Source organism: Vidua chalybeata, chromosome 5 (assembly GCF_026979565.1).
Source record: "Vidua chalybeata isolate OUT-0048 chromosome 5, bVidCha1 merged haplotype, whole genome shotgun sequence".
Classification (NCBI taxonomy): Eukaryota; Metazoa; Chordata; class Aves; order Passeriformes; family Viduidae; genus Vidua; species Vidua chalybeata.
In genome coordinates this window covers 6,529,015-6,550,366 of record NC_071534.1, presented here as the reverse complement: position 1 = coordinate 6,550,366, position 21,352 = coordinate 6,529,015, and the positions used below count along the sequence as shown (strand labels likewise).

At 41.3% G+C, this 21,352-nt stretch overlaps 1 protein-coding gene across 2 annotated transcripts in view; it reads right to left on the bottom strand.

The window, feature by feature from the left end:
• Positions 1–4,291: 4,291 nt before the first annotated feature.
• The window catches only part of LRP6 (LDL receptor related protein 6), a 117,978-nt gene continuing 100,917 nt past the window's right edge, over positions 4,292–21,352 (bottom strand). For both annotated transcript variants that reach the window (XM_053943535.1, XM_053943536.1), the window contains 8 exons: positions 18,921–19,130; positions 17,558–17,683; positions 15,953–16,189; positions 14,181–14,291; positions 12,178–12,408; positions 11,279–11,415; positions 10,003–10,100; positions 4,292–6,878 (listed from right to left, as the gene is read on the bottom strand). In XM_053943535.1, coding sequence (XP_053799510.1) covers positions 6,584–6,878; positions 10,003–10,100; positions 11,279–11,415; positions 12,178–12,408; positions 14,181–14,291; positions 15,953–16,189; positions 17,558–17,683; positions 18,921–19,130 — 1,445 coding nt within the window. In that variant the 3' untranslated portion in view covers positions 4,292–6,583. The remainder of the gene's footprint in view (positions 6,879–10,002; positions 10,101–11,278; positions 11,416–12,177; positions 12,409–14,180; positions 14,292–15,952; positions 16,190–17,557; positions 17,684–18,920; positions 19,131–21,352) is intronic.

Here is a 21,352-nt window from a genome sequence, read left to right as displayed (position 1 = left end):
AACCCCTGGGTTATAGTATCTCGGCAATTCAGGGGTGCATGCACGACACGTGGATCTCCGTCTGTATGAAATACAAAACCACCTCCTCTGGCACTTCAAGCATCGGAGGAGAACCCAAGCTGTGTGCCGGTCTGGCTTCCAGCAAAAGGTTGTCAATCCACACACGAAACAGGGGATCAACCCTTCCAGACCCCACCTCCAGGGGTTCCTAAGCGCCTGTTCAGCTGGCGGTTGTTCCCAGTCAAAGGCTAGACAGCAACCTGTTGAACTTTGGTACATCCCTCCCAAGAACACTCCGTCTCTCCCTCCGTCCTCTCCTTCTATGACTACCTGATGGATGAAGAGACTGACTTGGTTCAAGCTGAAACCACTTGTGTAGAGCTTGTCTCAGAGGCTGGTCTCTGAGGCTGAAGATTGTGGTCTTCCTCATGACTGAGCTTTAGAACTTTTCTCCTTTGCGCGTGCACTTTTGGTCCTTTGGTGCATATCTGAGTACGTCTGTCAGTCTTGATAAGCTTGGAGACAGAGGAGCCCCTTTGTCTGGGTTCTTGCAAGAAGCTTCAGAAATTTTCATTTTCCTATGCCCTTTGTGCCATGGCAGAGGTTTCTTAAGTAAAAGGTTAAAATTCAACACATAATTTTACAAGCTAAAATTTAAATGCTTAATTCATTTCGTTAACTCAAGTGAACTCCAAAAATCTCTATTTCAGTATTATCCTGTAAACCAACCTCAGGGATCAATGACTGAGACTTTAAGCTTTAAAATATTGTCAGTTGCACTGCAAATCCATGTGTCTGTAGAGCCCTCTACAGCATTAGAAAACAGCCCATTCTGACTTTTATGAAGAGCAAAGACACATATTGTACCTTCAATTACCTGTCCTCCAGATGCTGAAATAAAATGAAACATATTTCTCCTTTTCCACTCTTAGTTTTATTATAAAAATCAACATTTCATTTGTTACAACTCAGTTTATAGTAATAATTGGAAAGGATTTTTGTACAAGGTTTATATACACCGTACAAGTAAAGCACTTTATTTTACAAAAAAAAAATGTTAGTGAATGAGTGAATAGGGCTGGCCAAATGTTGGCCATTATAATATAAATACATCCTTGCAAAGCACCATCGTACTGAAGTTGATGAACAAGAGACACCAGCTGGCTTTAAGACAATGACAAACAGTGATTAAAGCTTACAACAAAAGAACAAACAAAACAAACCAAAAACAAAGAGTTAAAATCTGAAAGCAGCACCAGATCCTTCACTTGCAAACAAGGCTAGTTCAGATTAAGCCTAGTGGTATCCTCTTTACAAAAAACCACTTCCCTTTTCCACTGACTCTCCCCTGCATGGCTTAAGGCTGCAGCCATTTTAATCAGGACTTCAAAGCTGCTCCTGGTTCATTTAAAGAGGGGAACACTGGCACTCCAACAGTTTGTAACAATCACCCTGCCCTCTGCTAGGACAATCCTGAATAAAACACCAACACTTTACTTATCCTGTCCTGCACAGTTCTGGTGTGAATCACCAGTTCCTATAACTGCTACAAATCCCTTCCCTTTTTAAAGATGGAAAAGAAAGAAAAATTCGGATCACTACTGTATTTTGACTTCTTTTAGAAAAGAAATCAGCTGTTTTGTAACCCTTTTCAAGCTATTTGTTCATTCCTAACTTATTAGCAAGGTTTATCTGTCATCTGCCATTAAGTTAAAGGTTGATTTTCAAGCCATACCAACACCAAAATGCAATTTAAAAAATCTCATTGCTAAGAAAGCAATTTCTGAATAGCAATGCTTAAATTATTTTTGCACTCAATAAGCCAGTTATTTTTCTGTTGCAGCACTAATAAGTAATCTGCACAGTACAGGTTCAGAAGCAGATTCTGTCACTAACAATACGGTGTGACAAACATGCTCAAGGCAAAAAGGTCAGGAAAAGAAAGTGATTGATTTCTTCTTAAGAGGCATTTTGAAGAAGTCATCTGATCCAACAGAATGTGTGACCAGGGAGTTCTGTAGCTCAAGCAGTTCCCCTCAGAATGGTGCTAATTAATTAATCTGACATTTGCCAAGCAATCAGGAATGGAAATTATATTCAAGACAGTGGCCTTTTCTTCATCTCAGCACAGGTTTAACTACTTTAAAGCTTAAACTGTGTTTAGGACTTACCAATGAAGGCATCTCTAGAGAATGAGCTGTAATGAATAGAGAAGCAATGCAGAGCTGGAGACCACAACACCATCAAGGCCCATTAGTGTAATAAATAGGAATGACAGGGATTTTCCACATGCACCTTCACTTGCAGCTGAATGCAGCACCTGCCATATCAAGCAGTTTGGGTGCAATTTTCTTCGTAATTATGCTAGGGCTGCAGCAGACTGCTTTTCATGTCCCTACAAAACACAGAGGAGCTTTACTCATCTGCAAAATGGACTGCAAAAGTAGGGGAACAATATAAGAAATGTGCTTCCTCTCCTGCCTGGCTTGACAGAGCATTAAGGATTTGAGTGTTCTGCTTCTGTCATACAACCTGCCCAAAAGGAGCCCAGAGTAGGTGAGACACAGCAGGACAACACTCAGCATTATCACTCTGGGAGTCAGGGAGGCTGAATCTACGCACAAGAGAAAATTATCAGCTTCGGGTAAATGCCCATTATCAAAGATTTGGGTACCTGCACATGCACCTGTACTTGCACGTGGGGAGGGAAATGCTGCGGTAGAAATCCGGAATTTACAGTGCAGAAAGTTTCCACTCACAGCAAAGTGAATCCTTTGATATCAAATGGCTCACTTATATATTTTGCATTACTGTAAATATTTCATTTAATGTATGTGCACAGGTTGCATGAATTTATATTCATGAAAACCAGTCTTTATTTCAAATGCAGATGCCATGTGTGTGTTCTGTTTATCACATCCGAGTTATTTCCTAGCAAATATTTTGGTATCCAAAAGCAGTGGGGAAATGAAGAGTGCCCCTTAGAAAGCCATGAGCAGCATGCAGCATGACATGCCAGGTATAACTTTAAAAGGTAGACTTAGGTCTCATTAATGCTGCCATTTAAACATGCAAAGTTAGTTTTCAACAACTTATGCTGTAATGTCTTGTTTTTTAGCTACAACAGACTGGGCATGCCAGCTATTCCCATCACCAGACAGCCAGCTAGGAACTGCCCAGTATCTACAGAGAGGAAAAAATACACAAGGGTTCCTTGTGTTAATGCCCTACTTTACCTGATGCTGTAGGATAAGGACCTTTATGCTTAACTGGAAGGACAAGGAACAATTTCCACTGCCATCAGTGAGATCCCTTCCATGCTAATGGTACAAACCCACTTCAGCAATTTCCTGAATGGGCATGTCTGTGTTATCTACGGTCCCAATACCTCAGTCAGCTGGAGAAGCAGGAGAAAAGATGATCTTCACTGAGGGAAAGAGAGAATATGAATCACACCTGGCTCATTGCCAAAGGGGAACAGAGAGAAAATGTTCAGTCTCAACATTTATCCATTGGGAATGTGTCAGGTGTGGGTACTGGTTGCATCAGTGCTTTTTTAATCTGGAGATCTGCCCAAGAGGAGCTTCACAGATCAGTACCTCTTTCAAAAATTTACTCCAGTTTACTGAGAAAATACATGCATTTACAAAATCATATCACAGCTTCCTGCTCAGACGAGGAACAACCTGTTCTCCATGCTGGGCATTTTTAGTGGAAAACCCCAGCCTGTCCACTTCCCCTCTCATGAACCTCCCAGAAGCACCCAAAATACTTGATGCACAAATTGAAACATCAAATCCTACATGGAATTCTATGGCAACTCTACTGACTTCAGTTGGGTTATGTGGATGTAAACCAGCACAGGAGGCAGCACGATCCATATGCAGAGAACGCCTTTCTTCTAAACAAATCCTTGCTTATAATTAACACACAAATTTACCTACAGGAAGCTCCCTCCAAGGGGATGCCTCAGTGAGGCAGTCCAGCTGCACCAGAAAGAGGATACCACTCCTTAAGCTCAACCATCCTGGAGTTTTTCAAACAGAAATTGGCACACGGAGAAAAGCATTTTGCAAGAAGAGACCATTGCAGTACAAGCACTTGGACTGAGATACAACAATACAATATTCTTCTGAGTTCATTAGTGCAAGTTTCCACATGTGAACCCCACACAGAATGCTGCACATGAAAAAATGTAAACAACAGAGAAATTCTAATTCTCATCGGTGTGCCAGCCTCACCCCCCACCCCAACACACCCGCCCTCCCCCCCCTTCATATATATGGTTTTCAGTTCCCTTAGAGTTCACAACACCCTCCCCAACATCCATCCTGCTGGACAACACAAGGAAGCTTCTCCACCAGCAAGGAAGAGCCGGAAGAGTCAGAAGAACAACCACCATAATTCCTAGAAACTAGAATGAAGCTGGGCAAAAAAAACCCTTAGTACACCATCTTCAGAGACCAACAGCAATAGCCTGGAGATCAACAAGGCTTTTTAAAGATTCCTCAGGTATACTGGACTAGTAGGAAAAACCCTTTATTAGAGATGGAATCCCAATGACACAGTTTTCCTTGGAGCTGAAACCAAATGAGCATCCAGTACTCCAGATGAGTGGCAGCTAGCAAAAATAACTTGTCATTAATTTTGTCAACAGCATCAATTGCAAGCCCAAGCCATATTTTCAGATAACTTATGGCTGGGAAGGAAGCAACAGAGAACAATAAAACCCAAAGGCGCCTCTGGAAAGTTGCTATCCCCATTCCATACCCAAAGGTGAGGAGGCAGGAGCTCCCAGGACCTTTGTTTTGAGAAAGAAGACTCAGAGGGCCAGTCTGTGAAGGCACTGAGCACCTTCAGTGGATGTGATGTCAAAAGAAGGTGCAAATGCACAATGCCATCTAAGACCAGGTATGCTGTGTGGTCTGCTGCAACAAAACAAATTCAAAGCACTGCACTGGAGTCCAAGAGGAGCTAACAATACCCTAGGTTGCCCCTTAAACCACACAAATAATGTTTTCACTTGATTAAATAATCTCCCTGTCAAAATCACCATGGTGAGGCTGATGGGAGAAGGGGTTAAATATGACAATATACAAAAATAGAGATGTGAATATAAAATGGTTTGGTTAAGAATATCTTAAAATTTGACATTCACAGTGGTTAATACTTAAGTATTAAACTCACACCACACAAAAGAGGAGGTATGTCAAAATCATACTGAGAAAAACTGGCTTTACCTAACACAAAGAAAATACGAGCAGTTAATATAGCAGGGGAACCCCTTCCAATGATCAAAACATCTATCTTTCTTATGGACAGTTGTTCCACTGAAAGTTAAATGCTTCCTTACTAGGAAAAAATAATATATATATTTATATATATGATTTGTATACTGTGATATCAATATACACTGAAAGTACTGCAAGGATATATTATTCATTTACAGTAAAACTAACAATCCATGGTTAAATTTATAGATTATAAATATGCTGTCTATATTATATGTGGTATAAAAATATTTGACATTTTGTGGGCACTAGGTCAAAATAAGATTTTCTTTTTTAAGGGACTAAAAATCATTCAGGTATATGCATATTACCCTTGTCAATGATGTGAGAATCGTACTGACCTGGTACAAAACAGAGACCTACCATGCTGGCAAAATGAGGAGGGTAATGTATGGGATGATAACCACTATATGACAAGGCTAATTAGGAGAAACACCAGCATTTACAGCAGCCCAGTTCTAGCAGTACTCTAAACAGGAATATCATGAATTTAAGTGACACAGGCAGGAAGAAAGGATGAAGAAAGAAAACCTAACTGGGATTAAAAACCAAATTTTAAGACACACCCAACAAAAGTAACTGAAATTCCAGAAGCAGGGAGAAAGCTTTAAACGCTCTCATTTGTTAAATGCATTAAGGAAAAACAGAGGTGTATTCATTTTAAAAAGTGTGCAATTGATTCTCTGGATTCACTGCTACGACTGCTGTATTCCTGTAGAAAACAAAGCCCTTTGTGTAAGGTTAGTATCTGTCCTGACTGCATTTTCAAGTTTAACTTTAGTTGCTGGCCTTCTGCAGTTAACATAGAGGTTATTTGGCTACTTCCGAGTATCTATGGTATGCTGCTCTGAGACGGACTTCTTTATTATTAACTACTTTAAACATTTTTGGTATTGACAAAACTCACGTATCACCTCACTGGACAAGAAACATATCCCAGCCCTTCCATTTCCCTATGTGCTCAGTCACTTCACTGGATTAAGGCATGTTTTTGTGTTCCATTTGCAAAAATAAAAACTTTTTGTACAAACATCTGGGATCTTTTATACAAAAACTCTTTCTTCTTATGGCACAAGCAGCAGCTGCTGTTTAAGAAAATATATAAATATCTTTTTTTTTTCCTTTTTGTTTTTTTTTTGTTTTGTTTTTTTGTTTTTTTAGAATTCTTCTGTACAAATATCTTCAGTGCTCCTCCTCCGCCCACACATTTCACTGTACACTGTCCTCTCCTCCCCCCCCCCCGTCCCCAGCAGAACGTTTTGTATTTACAGCGCAGGGCGGGGGGCTGCCCCTCACGAGGAGTCGGTGCAGGGCGACGGCGGCGGCGGGTACAGGTGGTGCGAGTAGCTGCGCTCCGTGTAGGGGGACGGCGGGCAGCTCTCGCAGTTCTCCTCGGCAGACAGGTACTGGCTGCGCGGCGTGGGCGGCGGCGGCACCGGCTCCGAGTCGTAGTTGAGGTCGCTGGTGTAGCCCTTGGCGGCGGCGGCGGCGGGGAGCCGGCGGCTCGGGGCGTAGTCGCTGTCGCACACGTCCGTGCTGCAGGGCGTGGTGGGCGGCGCGAAGTGCCGGTAGCTGTAGGGCCGGTAGCTGTAGCGGGGAGATGGAGGGGAGGGGGAATGGGTCACTTTTCCTTTCTCAAAGGGGATAAGCCAAGGTGGAAACAGAAAGCGGGGCAACCTCTGCAGTAATGCACAGCATCTCCTCTCCAAACTTTCCCTGCAGAAGGGCTACAACCCTTAAAGCTGTAGGGGTTTTTCCCCCCCGCTCTGCAATAGAAGCAGGTCAAGAATTATGTATGACTGGTTATAGGCTTTGCAGACAATTTTTTTTCTGTAACCAGAATCCCCTCCATCAGGTACCCATTTTGTTTTAACTAGTTGTTCTTCATATCAGAGCTACATGTAGAAAGAATTGTTATACTCTACACAATGTGGGTGGTATAAATGCAATATAAAAATGCAGATAATACACTTGGGGGACAGAGGAAATGTTTAATTTATCTAAGCTTTGCTTTATCATGACTCTTATTGCCAGATCTGTTATCAAGGTCATTTATTCTGCAAAGCCCTTTCTCTATATTTTTGTAGTAACCCATTAAATCTTCTAAGAGGAGATCTTTCCATTGTATAACACATTATTTTGGGCTTTACTTGTAGAAAATAAATTTTGTGCTCGAAACTGCTGGAATTGGACGGTAGGCCACGTTTGGTGTAAGTATTCTATTATTCAGGTTAATTTAATCCATAATTGTCGGGATCTGTGATATTTAGATGCTCCCGAGATTGTAGAAAGTCTCTGTCTTTCAGACTCGCTGCCAAAGAAGGAGTTGTAATTCGTCTGTGCTGGTTTTCAAGGTTGTTTATTCTTTCTTATTTAAAATATTTTCTCTCTGACCTGCAGCAGGTCTGTCCTGCAGGACAGCGTGCAGGGCTCTGCCCCTCAGTGGGATGCTACAAACATTATATACGAGAAACTATGTGTGCTGTATTTACAATAACGTGCCAATATCTATCACCCATGTTGAACAGTGTGTCCCCAGCCTAAACCAACAGAAAAATGCCAAGACCACAGTGAAACATGGAGGGCATGAAGAAGAAGAAAAAGGACAAGGCATGCCCAGTTTCCTTCATCTTGCCCCCTTTGAATGCCTTATCTAGAATCCTAAAATTCTACTTTTGCACCCTTGCCACACTAATTACTACTTATATCAAACATTCAGAGCTTGTAATTCATCCTGTAAGATTGAAAACTCTTTTCTGTGGATGGAGATCAGAGACAGTGTCTCTCAGGGCTCTGTACAGGGGCATTTCTGACCCCCTGCCAGGGTCCCAGACCTTCCAGGGCAGCCACAGGGATGCCCTGGATTCCCACACATAATGTGGGAATCCACACATAATGTGGGTTCCCCATCCCTGGAAGCATTCCAGGCCAGCCTGGACAGGGCATGGAATAACCTGGTCTAGGGGAAGATGTCCCCACCCATGGCAGAGGGTGGAACTGGATGGGCTGAAGTTCTCTCCTCCCCCACAGCATTCTGTGATGCCAAGAACACTGAAGAGCCCAGGTTTGCTAAGTGCTTCCCAATCTCCAGATGTTTCTGGTGACCCTGGCACTGCCTGCTCAGAGATGCAAGGAGCACCTGTAAGAGCTTGTGCTGTGCCACAGAAAGGAGCAGTGGCTGAGAGCAAGTCTCACACAACAGGCTCCCTAAGGACTTAATTGAGGTAGAAAAAGTTGCTCCTAAGACAGTGGGGCAGGGAGGGCATGGGTGTGCATGTGCCTTTGTAATAGCTGTGTTGCAATTATGGAGAAGATAATTCTGTTTCCATTATGCAATTTCTGGATACTAACTTCCAAGGCCAGACAGAAGGACTGAAAATTACCTGGCACACTCAGAGCACTCAGGAGAAGCATTCCTTAGAGAAGTAACTGGGATGAAATTCTCAAAGGCTGCTACCACAAAACATCTTTTAAAATGAGCCCAAGATAGTTTCAAGGAAACAAATTAGAAAGGGAAATGCATGGTAACTACAACTCCCAGCATCACTGTCAGTGGCTGGGAACACAAGGGAATGCAGCTCCTCTATAGTCAAGTCAGAATATTAGGAAAGAAGTAAGATCAGAAGCAGCAAGAGCAGTGTTTATTTTTGGATGGGGGAGCATTTGGAAAAAATTAAACCCTATGCTACATCCCTAATATAATTTATAGTACTAAAAGTCACATCGGCTAACCAGCAGATGACCCATGCTGGTGCCTGAATTTGGTTTCTTTCATTAGAAAATTACTTGTAATTTTAAAAGATTTTTCATATGGCTGCAAGGGATCATTATAAACATCTGGTCTGACCTTCTGCACAACAGAGGCCATATTTTCTGCTAATGGAGAAGAGATGTGTGTTCAGCCCCAGATACCTCATTACCCAAAGCCCCCAAAGGCTCTGTGTTAGGGAGGCACATCTTTCAGACAAATACAGCGCTCTCTTCTCATTGACCAAATCTACTGGTGATTTGGGAGGGGAACCTTTACACCCTTGTGTAGCAGGGGTCTATTGCTCTATTTAACTTGTCATAAAATCGTAACTAACTCCAGCATTCTTACAGAGAAGGTAAGAAAAATACATTCAAAGAGAGATGAAATGCATGCTCATAAATACTAGTCAAGAGAAAATAAAGCAAAAGGTTAGCAATCTTTTCCAGACATTAACCCTTATTGTGTCAAACTGGAAATTCTGTGCTTTATCGAGACAACAACATTAATGTTACTTGTGACCTATCAGCCTTTATATTGCCAACTTTTCCTCCATAGGGCATTTGCTTATAATTTCTGATTATTACATAATAAATTATTTATGGCAGAAGCCTAAAAAAGGCAGGATTCACTCCAGGATAAGTTTTTTTGGCTTAAAATACTCATGGCACTACGTTTCTTTTGGCACATAGCTAGTTTTGTGATGAGTGCTGTCATTCCCCCTAAGGAATATACCCCAGGGATGTATCACTACCCACTTAGTGTATGATTTACCTCAAACAGTGCTGCACTTCCACACAGCCAGCATTGACATGATACACATGAGCCCATTTAAGCACCAGTTTAGTGCTTGCAGAATTAGGGCCTTTGATTGTAATTCTTACAGAGCAGAGGCTGCCTTTATTCTGCATTTTCTACACTAACTGCTTTGATCCTGACAGGAGCTACTGTAATAGTAATTACCTGTAGGATCTATGAGTGGATGGGCTGTTTGAAGAATAACCAAATTCCATGGTGTAGTGTGAACGTTCAGTAGCTGGTGATGGTGGTGGGTTCAAAATCTAAGGAGTAAGAAAGGAAAAAAGGCACTTTTAAAAAGGAAAGATACAAAGGGAACTCGAAAAAACACCAGTTTATAGTTTTTAGTACTGTCTAATAGGAACCTTAAGTAAAGAACTGCATACATACATAGCCCTCCCAGCAAACAGGATTTTTTTCCTGTTTATTCCCCAGCTCTTATCAGACCCTGGAAATGCCATTTGTTGCCATTCCTATTGGCTACTACTAAGCTCTTCTCAAAAAACACCGACTGCTTTGGCTATTTTGACACAGCCAGTGCTGAGAAGTAAAGTTGCAGCAAGCTGTTCAATTCTAGATTGTCACTAGGGATACCACTGCCCAAGGCAGACTGGCAGATCTCTGCTCCTGCAAGCTGCAGTCTCCAAGTATTGCTCTGCTTATAATACTTGCAGCATGCTGGCCAAGGCAAGCATTCCTTCCCTATGCAGGCATGTTCTTATTCCATGTATTTGGATTAATTTAAAGGTGATTTAAAGCCTGATCAGTTGATTCTCAGATCTGAAAACCAACAGTTGAAGATTCCAGCCTTCACTGACCAACCATGGGGTTCTCTAACACTCGACCGTGGCTTGGCGAGCTCCATGAAAATACCCAAACCAACCACCACAGATGCTAGAAGTGAAGAGACAGGGAGCCCTCTAGGGCTGCCACCAACTGCTACACAGCAGTTAGTGCAGCACCCTACACATTTGTGATGGAGGGATGTTACAGAGCTGCAAAACACTTGTTTACTTATTTACCTGTCACTTGTAAGACACGTGACACAAAGCTTCATTTTAACTCCTTGACAGGTCTGTACAGAATCAACATTAGTTTTACTGTCAGAGGCACATGGCAGAGTATAATGAAAGGAGATCTCTCTGCCAGAGCTGCTCAACATCTACAGGGATTTTTTCCATCTCCCCTGACATTCAATCTAATATCTTTCTTCCTGGCACTGAGCTCTCTCACAACTTTTTTTAATTAAGTGAAAATTTCTAGACCATTTTGGAAAAAGACAATCCTCTTCCATTTCAAAATCACTTACTCCATATCCAAACAAGTTTATTATATTAGAATTCTAAATCAAAACATGAATCTGTCAATTGATTAACCTTTAGACAGACACTGTCACTTCCCTGAAAGTTTTTAAAAGTTTATGAATAACAGAATGACTTACTGGAGGAAAGTAAGTGCCTTTGGTACTTGAAGAACTGCTGGAGGAGGCTCCTGTAACATGGGCTCTGTCATAGGGTGGGCCACTGCTCCCTCCCATAATGCTGAGGGAGCTGATGACAGATTTACCTCGAGACATACCTGAAGAACAGAGATGTATGTCAGTATTCAATTCTTCCTCAATTCACAGACAAAAGGAAGCTTAAAAAAATAATCTGAAGGACAACAGCAGTATAAGCACAACTTGCAAACCCAAAATTAATTATCTTGGTATTAAAACCAAATCATGCTCTGAGAGGAGCCTGCTGGATCTAAAAGCCACAAGTTACAGTACATATTTAATCAATATATACAGAAGCACTGCATATAGATGAAGTGCAATGTTGTGGTTAAGTTTTACTTTTTAAACAGCAGTAGCATCATGTGCTTGGGCTGGTACTGGAAAATTCATCATTAAATTAAATAAGTTGAGACCAAAGTTATTGCTGATCATTATAGACTTGGCAAGTCGTCTCACAAGCATACAAACTTAGACTGCAAACCTACCAAGAATGATTACATAATGTTTAAAGTCCCATGAATATAACTCTGTGTAACTTTACCCTATAATGTTGTGAAAATTTGCTGGTGCTGCAATAGCCCAAAAAGGGGATTCCATATAGCAAAAGAAGAAAATGCACAGTGTGTGCAGTTATTTAAGCTAAGTGCCTAAATGCTTGTGAACAGCACGGGTAAAATAGCATTTCATTATTTTAAAGAAGGATGGCAACAAGCCTTGGCAGTCCTGGCTTCCCACAGCTTCCAAGAACTGCATCTGGAGCAGACATTTCCTGTACACAGATGCACAGTATCCTCAAGTACAGCTGTGGGGTGCCAAGGACAAGGATCATGCCCTTTACTTACCAGGGAGAGACCCTGACAGAGAGCTTGGGTGAGGCACGTAGCCCAGAGGTACTGAGGCTGGTCCATGCACCACGTAATCATTGGTCATGGTTTCCCCATCGCCCTTCATGCGTGGGCACAGCACCCTCTGGCAGATGAAGTACATTGCTCCCACCACAAAGACTGTAAGGATCACACCAATGATGGAGCCTATGGTGTTGTTGGGCTGTGGTGCAGGTTCCTCTGTTGTGTCTAAAAGGGAAAAGGAAAATCAGACCATGTAAGTTTGGACCAACATCAATTTTTCTTGCGTCTTTCCGCTTTCCTCCTCTTCTGTAGGCGGACAACAACTTTCAAATTAATATATGGGAGGAACAAACAGGCCCTAGGACAGGTCTGTTCAAAGACTCAGTGTCCATAAGGGCTACCTGCAGCCTCCAAGATGACCTCCAAACACGCCATGAGGTTTTTCAGATCACAAATAACAGGAAATGAGCAGTAAGTACATGCATGTGCAGGGGGAGTGATGGCCCTGCTCTTGCTTCAGTTTGACAAGCAGAGCTATCCTTTGAACTTGATGAACAAGACCTGCAGCCAGGCCTCCAGATGACACTGTGCAGGGGACTCCTCTTGTGCTTTTCTTGTCACACCTCAGCTATCAGAGTAACAGACCGGCCCTCCCTTTTCTCAGCAGTGTAACAATCACTTATGGTGCACCATCTTGACTGTTCAGCAGTGATGAATTTGGGGTTTGCTGCTGTTTATTAAACTACCTAAACTATTCCACATCTGACCCACCCTTATGGTTACAGATACAGCTGAGCATCAGCCTGAGAAGTGCCACCTTACGAGGACTCTGTACCCAAAACAATTATTCAACAGTCAAAATGAATGGCTTTCTCTACAAGACCAATTCTAAGCAATGACATTTCTGGGAGTAAATGACAACCCCCTGCCTGTGCTCATGAATTTGACAAGAAAGGCAGACTTTAAAGTATTTTTTTGTTCCAGTCAGTGTTTTACATCTTACACATTACTGAAAGTTTTTTCCTCAACACATTTCCTTCTCCCTGAACACCAAACACACACTTGAACCAGCTTGTCACAGTCTACAGAGATAAGTAAACAGATTTCTGATCATAGTGAAAGAGGGATGGTGACAACTGCCATCTTATTCTGGGTGGGCCAATTTCCCATCCTCTGTTAAAAAACTGGAGAACATACAAACTCTAATAAAGGGAACTACACAAGCCTGTGATAATGTCACTAGTGACTTGGTAGCATGACAGAACATCTCTTAATACTCCTTCTTAAGATCAAGGGTCCAACTCTGGCTTTGCATTTTCAAATTATTTGTGTGCCAGCTGTGATATATGGATCTCTAACACAAGACGAGATGTTCCTATTTATAATTTCTTTTAAAGCACCAACAGTGAAAGTGAACTTTCAAATTGGAATTTTGAAGGCAGTGGCTTTCTTGTAGAGCCCTGGAGATTTCAAGGTTGGGGATATCACTTGTTACAAATCAGAAATCAAGCTCAGAATTACATCCTTTCAAGATAAAAAAAAAGAAATTTTAGAAGGTTTACTCTATAAACAGAGTGCTCCTCTGATTCTGAAAGCACCTGCTATTAATTCTCTGGATGAGAAAACCATGAAGCAGAGAAGTTATATATGAACGCTTCATGCCAGTAGATATTTTTAATATTGCACCAACTCAGGATATAAACATTATAGTAAAACAAACCTTTTACTTCTTTTAAAATTTAAAAAAAAGTAAGAAGAAAAGTAACAGGCATTCTCTGCCTCAGAAACTACTTGTTCAATATACTAATTATTTTTGTTATTTCTATTCCACCACATTGTGCACTAATTGCATGACAGCAGTTATGAAGAGAAGCATTTTTAATTCTGGGACCAACTAATTCAGTCTGCTTGGCAGAATAAAATCAAACTCTTAGGAAAGATGAGAAGCAAATTTTGGATACTGCAACCAAGTCTCCAGTCTCAGGCAGTACACTTACAACATCCTTGCTCATCAGAGCTGTCACTGCAGTCCAGGTTGTGATCACACTTCTTGCTTTTCCCGATGCACTGCCCACTGGCACAGCGGAACTGATCCGTTAAACACAGCACTGCAAAGAACCCCCACACCAACAGTCAGCATCAGAAACCTCTCTTGAAAATCGTTAAGAAATAAAGACACCAAAGCATATAATCAGGAGTATCTTGGGAGAGCTTGGACTGCTGCAAGCTTCATTTCTGGAAGTAGCCAGTGGCACACAAAGCCCCTCACGTGAACCATGCAGAGCAAGCGACTCAGTGTTCTGTGGAGGATAGTGCACACTGGTACCTGGGCTTTACTGCCTGCTTACAGTAAGAACACTACAAGATAAAGTGACCCTCATCTAAAATAACTCAGAGGCCATTAAGAAGACAGGCACTTATCCCTGGATATGGTTATTGCAATATTACTATAAGAATCTCCAAACCCAAGCATTTACTATAATATAAGAAAGAATTAAGTTATGAAAAATAAATCTGCCAAGCCATGATAATAAAATTGTTTAAGAAAGATAAATGTCCTTCTTAATGTCCTTGTGCTCTTCCTGTAAACCAGAGAAGTCCTCAATCATGAGACAATATATTGACTTGATATTATGTTTTTAAACAGAAACAGAGGACAAAATATAAAACTGAAGCTTTGCCAGTACACTGAAAAAATAAAAGGTGCTGCAGGCAAGGTGTTGGCTGCTGCTGTTTCCACATATACCTGCCTGCTGTTTCTCTTAAATCCAGAAATCCTTTTTTGTCTTCAGCTGAATTAAGAAGTTAAACTAAAGGCTTTTCTGATTTGTAATGAACTTGAATACTCTCAGCAACAGGACCACTTTGAAGGTGATAAACAGCCCCTAGTCTTGACATCTCCAGTTGGTGAATGACAACTGGGAAGTTAACTTGCACAACATATTTTCAGATGTCAGCATCTCAGCTAGCTAATAATCACCTTTTAGCACACGGGAATTTCAGCTCTGTGTTTTTCTTTGAGCTGAAGCACATCTTTTGGAAAGAAATTTAGCCTTGATTTAAAGACATTTCAACAGTCTCCACAAAGAAGGAAAATGCACTGAAAGGATATAAAGAAGAAGCATCCTTTCGAGCTTACAAGCTGTCCCTACAACTGCAATAGGGAAAGGATGAGTTTGCTGAGATTTCATGGTTTGTAGTGGTGGTGCAGTTCAGATTCCACCAGCAAAACCTGTTCTTTCCAAAATGAACTTAATTCTCATTGTGCTGGCAACAGCACTTCCCTCTGTAAAGATGGCTTAAATACTCTCTTTTGCTGTGCTTTATGGGAAGAAGAGGTCTCCAGAAATCTCCTCTGTCTCTCACTCCCGCTTACTCAGAAAAGCTCATTTTGTTCAGGTATTGTAAAATAAACAATCCCAAAACCTTTACTCGGTACAAGGCACACAAAAAACTATGACAAGGATTTGTTCCACTTTGTAGTTCACCCCCAGATACTAGGTTTTTAGAGCTTAAAATCATGCCATTTTTGATAGTACTTTTCACAAACGGCATTTAAGCCATTCTGATGGAGATCACTCTTTATTTCCACTTCACAGGCAGAGAAACAAAAGTATGGAGTTATGAAATAACTTATATTTAACAGAGCAGTTTAAAAACTAGCAGAACTTTGGATCTTTTCAAATCCTACACAGCAATAATGCTGGTACTCATCCCAGTGTCCCTGTGACAGGTACATTTCCATCCCACTTGGCAGTATCCTCCATACCTTCGCAGTTCTTCTCGTCCGAGTTGTCCTGACAATTCGCTTCCCCATTGCAGCGCAGGGCACTGTCTATGCACTGCCCACTCTCACACTGGAACTGGCTGTCAGAGCACACTGGGCAGTTCTTCTCGTCACTGTGGTCTTCACACTCAGTGAACCCATCGCAGCGCCAGGCCACCGGGATGCAGTCAATCTCACCTGTGAAACAGGTGAACTGCTGAGGGGAGCATGTTGGTGGTTCTTTGAAAATCAAGCAAACAAACAGAAGTTAAAAATCCAGGTGAACAAACAGCAGATCAGGACAGGTAAGGACAAGAGCTCAGCTGCTTTCCTATATCAAAGCAGCTGATGAACAACATGCCACATCATAAGGTCACTTCCACAGCCACTGCGTTCACAGACACTTTTGCAGACCTTGAGGCCAGTGTGACTGATGCAGGCTCACATCAATGGGGGCTTGACAGATGAAGAACAAGAGGAACAGAGAAACATGCACACTCAAAGCACAATTATTTTCTTCCCTTCCTACTTCAGACTGTCACACCTTTCTCTTAGTAAGACTTCAAGTCAAAGCCATCACACTCTTCAACTCACCTTTTCCTGCCACACCACTGTATACACAGCCAATGGCTTACCCTCTTTTTCATGTTTGACAGTCATTGTATAGAAGATTTTAAAAGGATGTAATTTGCTGCAGATGGAGGCACTGTGACTCAGTGTCTAGTTATGTGCCCTTCACAGCTCTATTCAGTCAAAATTATTTTAAAACAAAAAACTGCTCCATCTAGTCGAGTTCCACTACCTCAACACATCTGTTAGCTGTTATTTAACATTTACTACATTAACTGTTAATCTCAGGCAGTAAGTAAGTGTGGATATTTTCCCTTTTTTTAATCCCCCTTTCCTCCCACGGCTTTTTGGCCTGGTATTCAACTTGCTCTGAGAAAATATCTGGATTATGTTAGCTCTTGTTCCATTGTGAGACCACACGTCGCCTCAACGGCGAGATGATTGCATAATAAATCCATTCAGTCCAGTGGCACCAAAGTGCCTGTCCTCTCCCCCATTCCAGCCCCATCCCTAGAGACACCAGGGCATGGGCTACAATGGCCATATTGCCATGGAAGGAGGCAACTTGCCCTTCTGGGTCTGCAGTTCAGAAAGACACGCACAGGGTGAGCTTGGGGAGGACAACAGAGAAGTACAAAACAGCACAGACTATGCAATGTGCCAGAATGTGAGAATCTACCACTGCCTGGAAGGGCAGAACATGGTGAGTGACAGCAAAAAGTAATAAAAATCATACAATTAAAGAATCAAGTTGATATAATTCAACTTAAGTTGAGTCTTAAGCGTGAGTCTTAAGTAGAAAGGGTGAACAGAAATCCTTATTCAACAGTTAGGGATTTTTTTCCTCTTCCCTTATTCCTTCTCAATAGTTGCAAATTTAGCTGGAGGGTGGAGGGAAAGAGGTGAGTCTATACAGGTGTGTAACAGCACCCGGTGCACTGTCACATTCCTATGGCTCAGAAGCCATCCCTGAAGATGGAGACCCTCCCCAAGGCTGAAGCTAAGAGCTCAGTGACACAGAACTCGTGAAGGACTCACCTCCACAGGACAGCTCATCCTGCAGCAGCACCAGGTGCACGGGGCAAGAGCAGCGAGTGGAGCCATCCCCCTTCACAATGCAAATGTGCGAGCAGCCACCATTATCTTGAGAGCACGGATGTTGTCCTAGGATTTTAAAAATAAGACAGGGACTGATAAGAAATCCCCAACTATTTTATGACCTTTCAGTCATTTCTTCATTACCCCCTGGAGAGAGGATTAATGATAAAATCTCTGTTAATATTGTATTTTGTTGTCTGTATTTCTCCCTTTACACACATCTATAATTACAGCATACATTGGTAATTCTCCATGATCTGAAACTACTCTAAGAATTTATACTAAAACAGTACTCAAAGCATTTTGCTTCTTGTGTGAGGTGGCAGTAGTTCTCCGCAGCAAATAGCACATTAGTAATACAAAAAGATGTCTTGGATTCCATACTTCATTTGCTCTACCAAAGACCATTTAAAAAATAAACTTTTCTAATTTACAAATTCTGAAGCTTCCACACTATCTCTGAAACTCAAATTAACACGCTCTAGATAAATATATATCTTCATTTTAATGTTTAATAAGGACAACATACTTCTCTTGGAACTCCTGACAGATTTACTGAGATTAATAGCACACAAAACTAGTAGTAGTCTGCGCTGATGTTTTAATTAAACATCCCCAGACATTTTTCTACCTATTTCTCCAAGGCATGCACCACAGCCTACTAACCAGGCCTATTTCCTCCAGGATGACAGCAACTCCACTGCTTTAACCGTTCATCTCCCACCACTTCAAGCATGTGTGTGTCAAAAGGCCTGGTAAGCAGAAATTTTTTAAAAGTGCAGCCATGATCAACACAAATTGCTATTTAATACACACTTCCTTTGTGCAATGCAACATTGCTCTTCTGTCAATTCACTTTCAGTATGAAACACCACCACCAAAAATTGTTCACTTTGCCTTCAAGGCAGGCAGTCCACTGAAACTTTGACAGCTAGTGACAGGCCCTGAGAGCTGTGCTTGCCTAAACAGTGAACACCCAATAACAATGCACTAGCATGATCCAGAAAGTCCTCTATTAGGGATAACAGGATGTTTTCACTGTGTCTAGAGACACTCAAATGCCAGGTGCCTGGATGGGACTACCAATCAAGTTGTCATCAGCAACAAAACATGATGCTGGGGTTGTGATAGATTTCCAGTCCGTTGCCAAGTGCCTGAAGGAAACAACCTAACAGCACAGATACCAATTTCTCACCCCTTCCTTCTTCACTGATGTTGATCAGCAACAAGGCACAACAGGCTCGTGTCTCTTGGCTCGAGTCTCCCAGGCCCTATTTGTACCTGCAAGCAGGATTGCACTCACTGTATTCCTGCAGGTTGAGCTCCTTCACAGCATGGATGTCACTGAGTTGTGCAATACGAGCCTGGACCTTTGTACGTCCTTCTCGACCGGTCATATCAATCTTTTCAATCATCTGCTGCTGCCTGTCAATCCAGTACAGCCAGTTCTCAAAGACAGTCAGTCCCACAGGCTGCAAGATGTTGGAGTCTTCCAAAACGATCCGGTTAGCACCTGCAGAAGGGAAAGAGTGCTTTGGTTCAACTAGGCAAAACTATCAGAAACATCTCCTACACTACTCACACCATTATTTTTCACTACTTCTGCGCTACTGGGCAAGCCTACTGCAAAAACCCAGGCAATACTGGATCCTCTGATGCAAGACTAATGCATTTTGCAGAGACATGATCAATTTTTTTTTCTGCTTTCACCAAGGAGAGAGTTTTTGTGCTCAAAAAATATCTAGTGTATTTAAGAAGCACCTGGAGTGGAGGGGCTCATCTCTCATGAGCCTTTCCAGTCTCTTATCAATATGATGGAAATCAGTAGTTCTTTTCATTCTTTTTTCCCTTTTTGAGAGATTAATTGCTTTGTCTTGCCATACAACAGGGAATAAGAAGATGGATTATTGGCTTCAGCTAACTCATACAAGATAAATTCCAAGTGAAAGCAGGGTAATCAGGACTTCTCACATGAATGATGAGATTAACACTTCTGACTTCCTCATGTTCTTTTCTTTCAGCTATGTTACCTTCACTAAGCTATTAGTGCTAAATTGGGAATGCTCCTTTCTTTCTAGCAAATACTTACTTTCCTGAGTTCCTTTAGCAATCACCAGGTGCAGACAAGAGGCCTTACATCTCTGGAGAGTGGTTGTTGATTTCTATGCCAGATTTTCTGGCATTAAATACAGTCAAGAGCAACTGTCACATTTCATGGTTTACTCTCCACATGAACAGAACACAGTCAACAGTTGTTTTAAAGGTATCACTAAAGTCTGTCTGAAGACAGTGAAAACTTTGTAACTCACACAGAAGAAAAATATTAGTCAAAACCTGAGGGCTCAGGAGGGAGGCTTAATCCATGCTTCCTTTATTTAACACGATGACGTGGTCATTAATAGTCAAATATTCAGTGAGTTGATCAGATTCTGAGCACAAAATTACTTGCAAAGCTCATGGAATCTGCTTCAATTTTGAGAAGCTGAAAAGGATCACACATGTCAAGCTAAAGCTTGAAAATTTACCTATAAATCCTGGTATTTATGATATCTGAGCTCACTGCTGTGCTTATTTTTCTCTTCTACTACAGCAAACAATAGCTTTACATTGTTCATCCATAGAATGATTTACCGTAAGTTTTTATATTTTATTTCTGTACAAATATACTGGAATAACTGAACACCAGGGGGAAAAAAAATCTACCTTAGCCACACAAGATAACCTTACAGGACAGAAGACACATGTACTACATGATTTTATACTTTGAATAAATTCTATCCCTCTCTGCTTTGTTTAGTAGTACAAAGGGGTTTTTTGCTTGTTGAGAATTTAATTAACATTATGTCAATGACGATGACTTAGAAACAAATTGAGCTATGAAAAAATATATTTATCTCCTTTTCACTAAATGCACAGAGAGCTCAGAAGTTAAGTAACCTTCCAAACATTTACCAAGTGTTAAAACCTGAAGAAAAACATGGGAATTCAAATCAGCTAGGCTGGGCTCTCACCACCACTTTGGAGCAACACCAGCAATGATCTGATTAAGAAAAGACGTTGATGAATTCTGAAGGAGGTTATACCCAGACTGATGTAGAAATTAATAGACTGAGTGATGTAAGTCAACCTAAATAACTGCAACCATCTATTAAATTCCAATAACATGATTAATTCTGTCAGAAAAACATAAGAAACAGAAACCTGCATCTTGAGAAATAAAGTTGAGCTGAGAATAGGGCAAAATGCAAAGAAGACAGGAAGGAATACAAAAGCTAAAACCTTGACCTACCCAAATGGAGTCTGTACATGCCCTGCTCTGCCATGCCCACGTCAATCAGCATGGCATTTTGCAGTATGTTCCTAAAGCTCTGAAGCTTAATATTTTCACTCCCTTAATGTCTTAATCTTTCTTTTTAATATTTGTGACCAAGTGTAGCTGACTATTTCTGACTAAACTGAGACATTAAATCCCTTCTTCCATCAACCAACAATGAAACCCGAAGCTGACTCATCAGGGTGCTAGTCTCCTTTATTGGGAATGTCAGATGAAAGGGAGACATGATTAAGAGGAGCTTTGTCTCCTGGCATCACCATCTCCTTTCCAGCAATACCATTTACAAAAAGATTTAAAACCAACTAAATAAATACAAAAAATCAAGACACACCCATAGCTCATTCTATTTCCAAATAAAAATTACTTAATTTCAGAATCATTAGACATTTCCAAATCACACT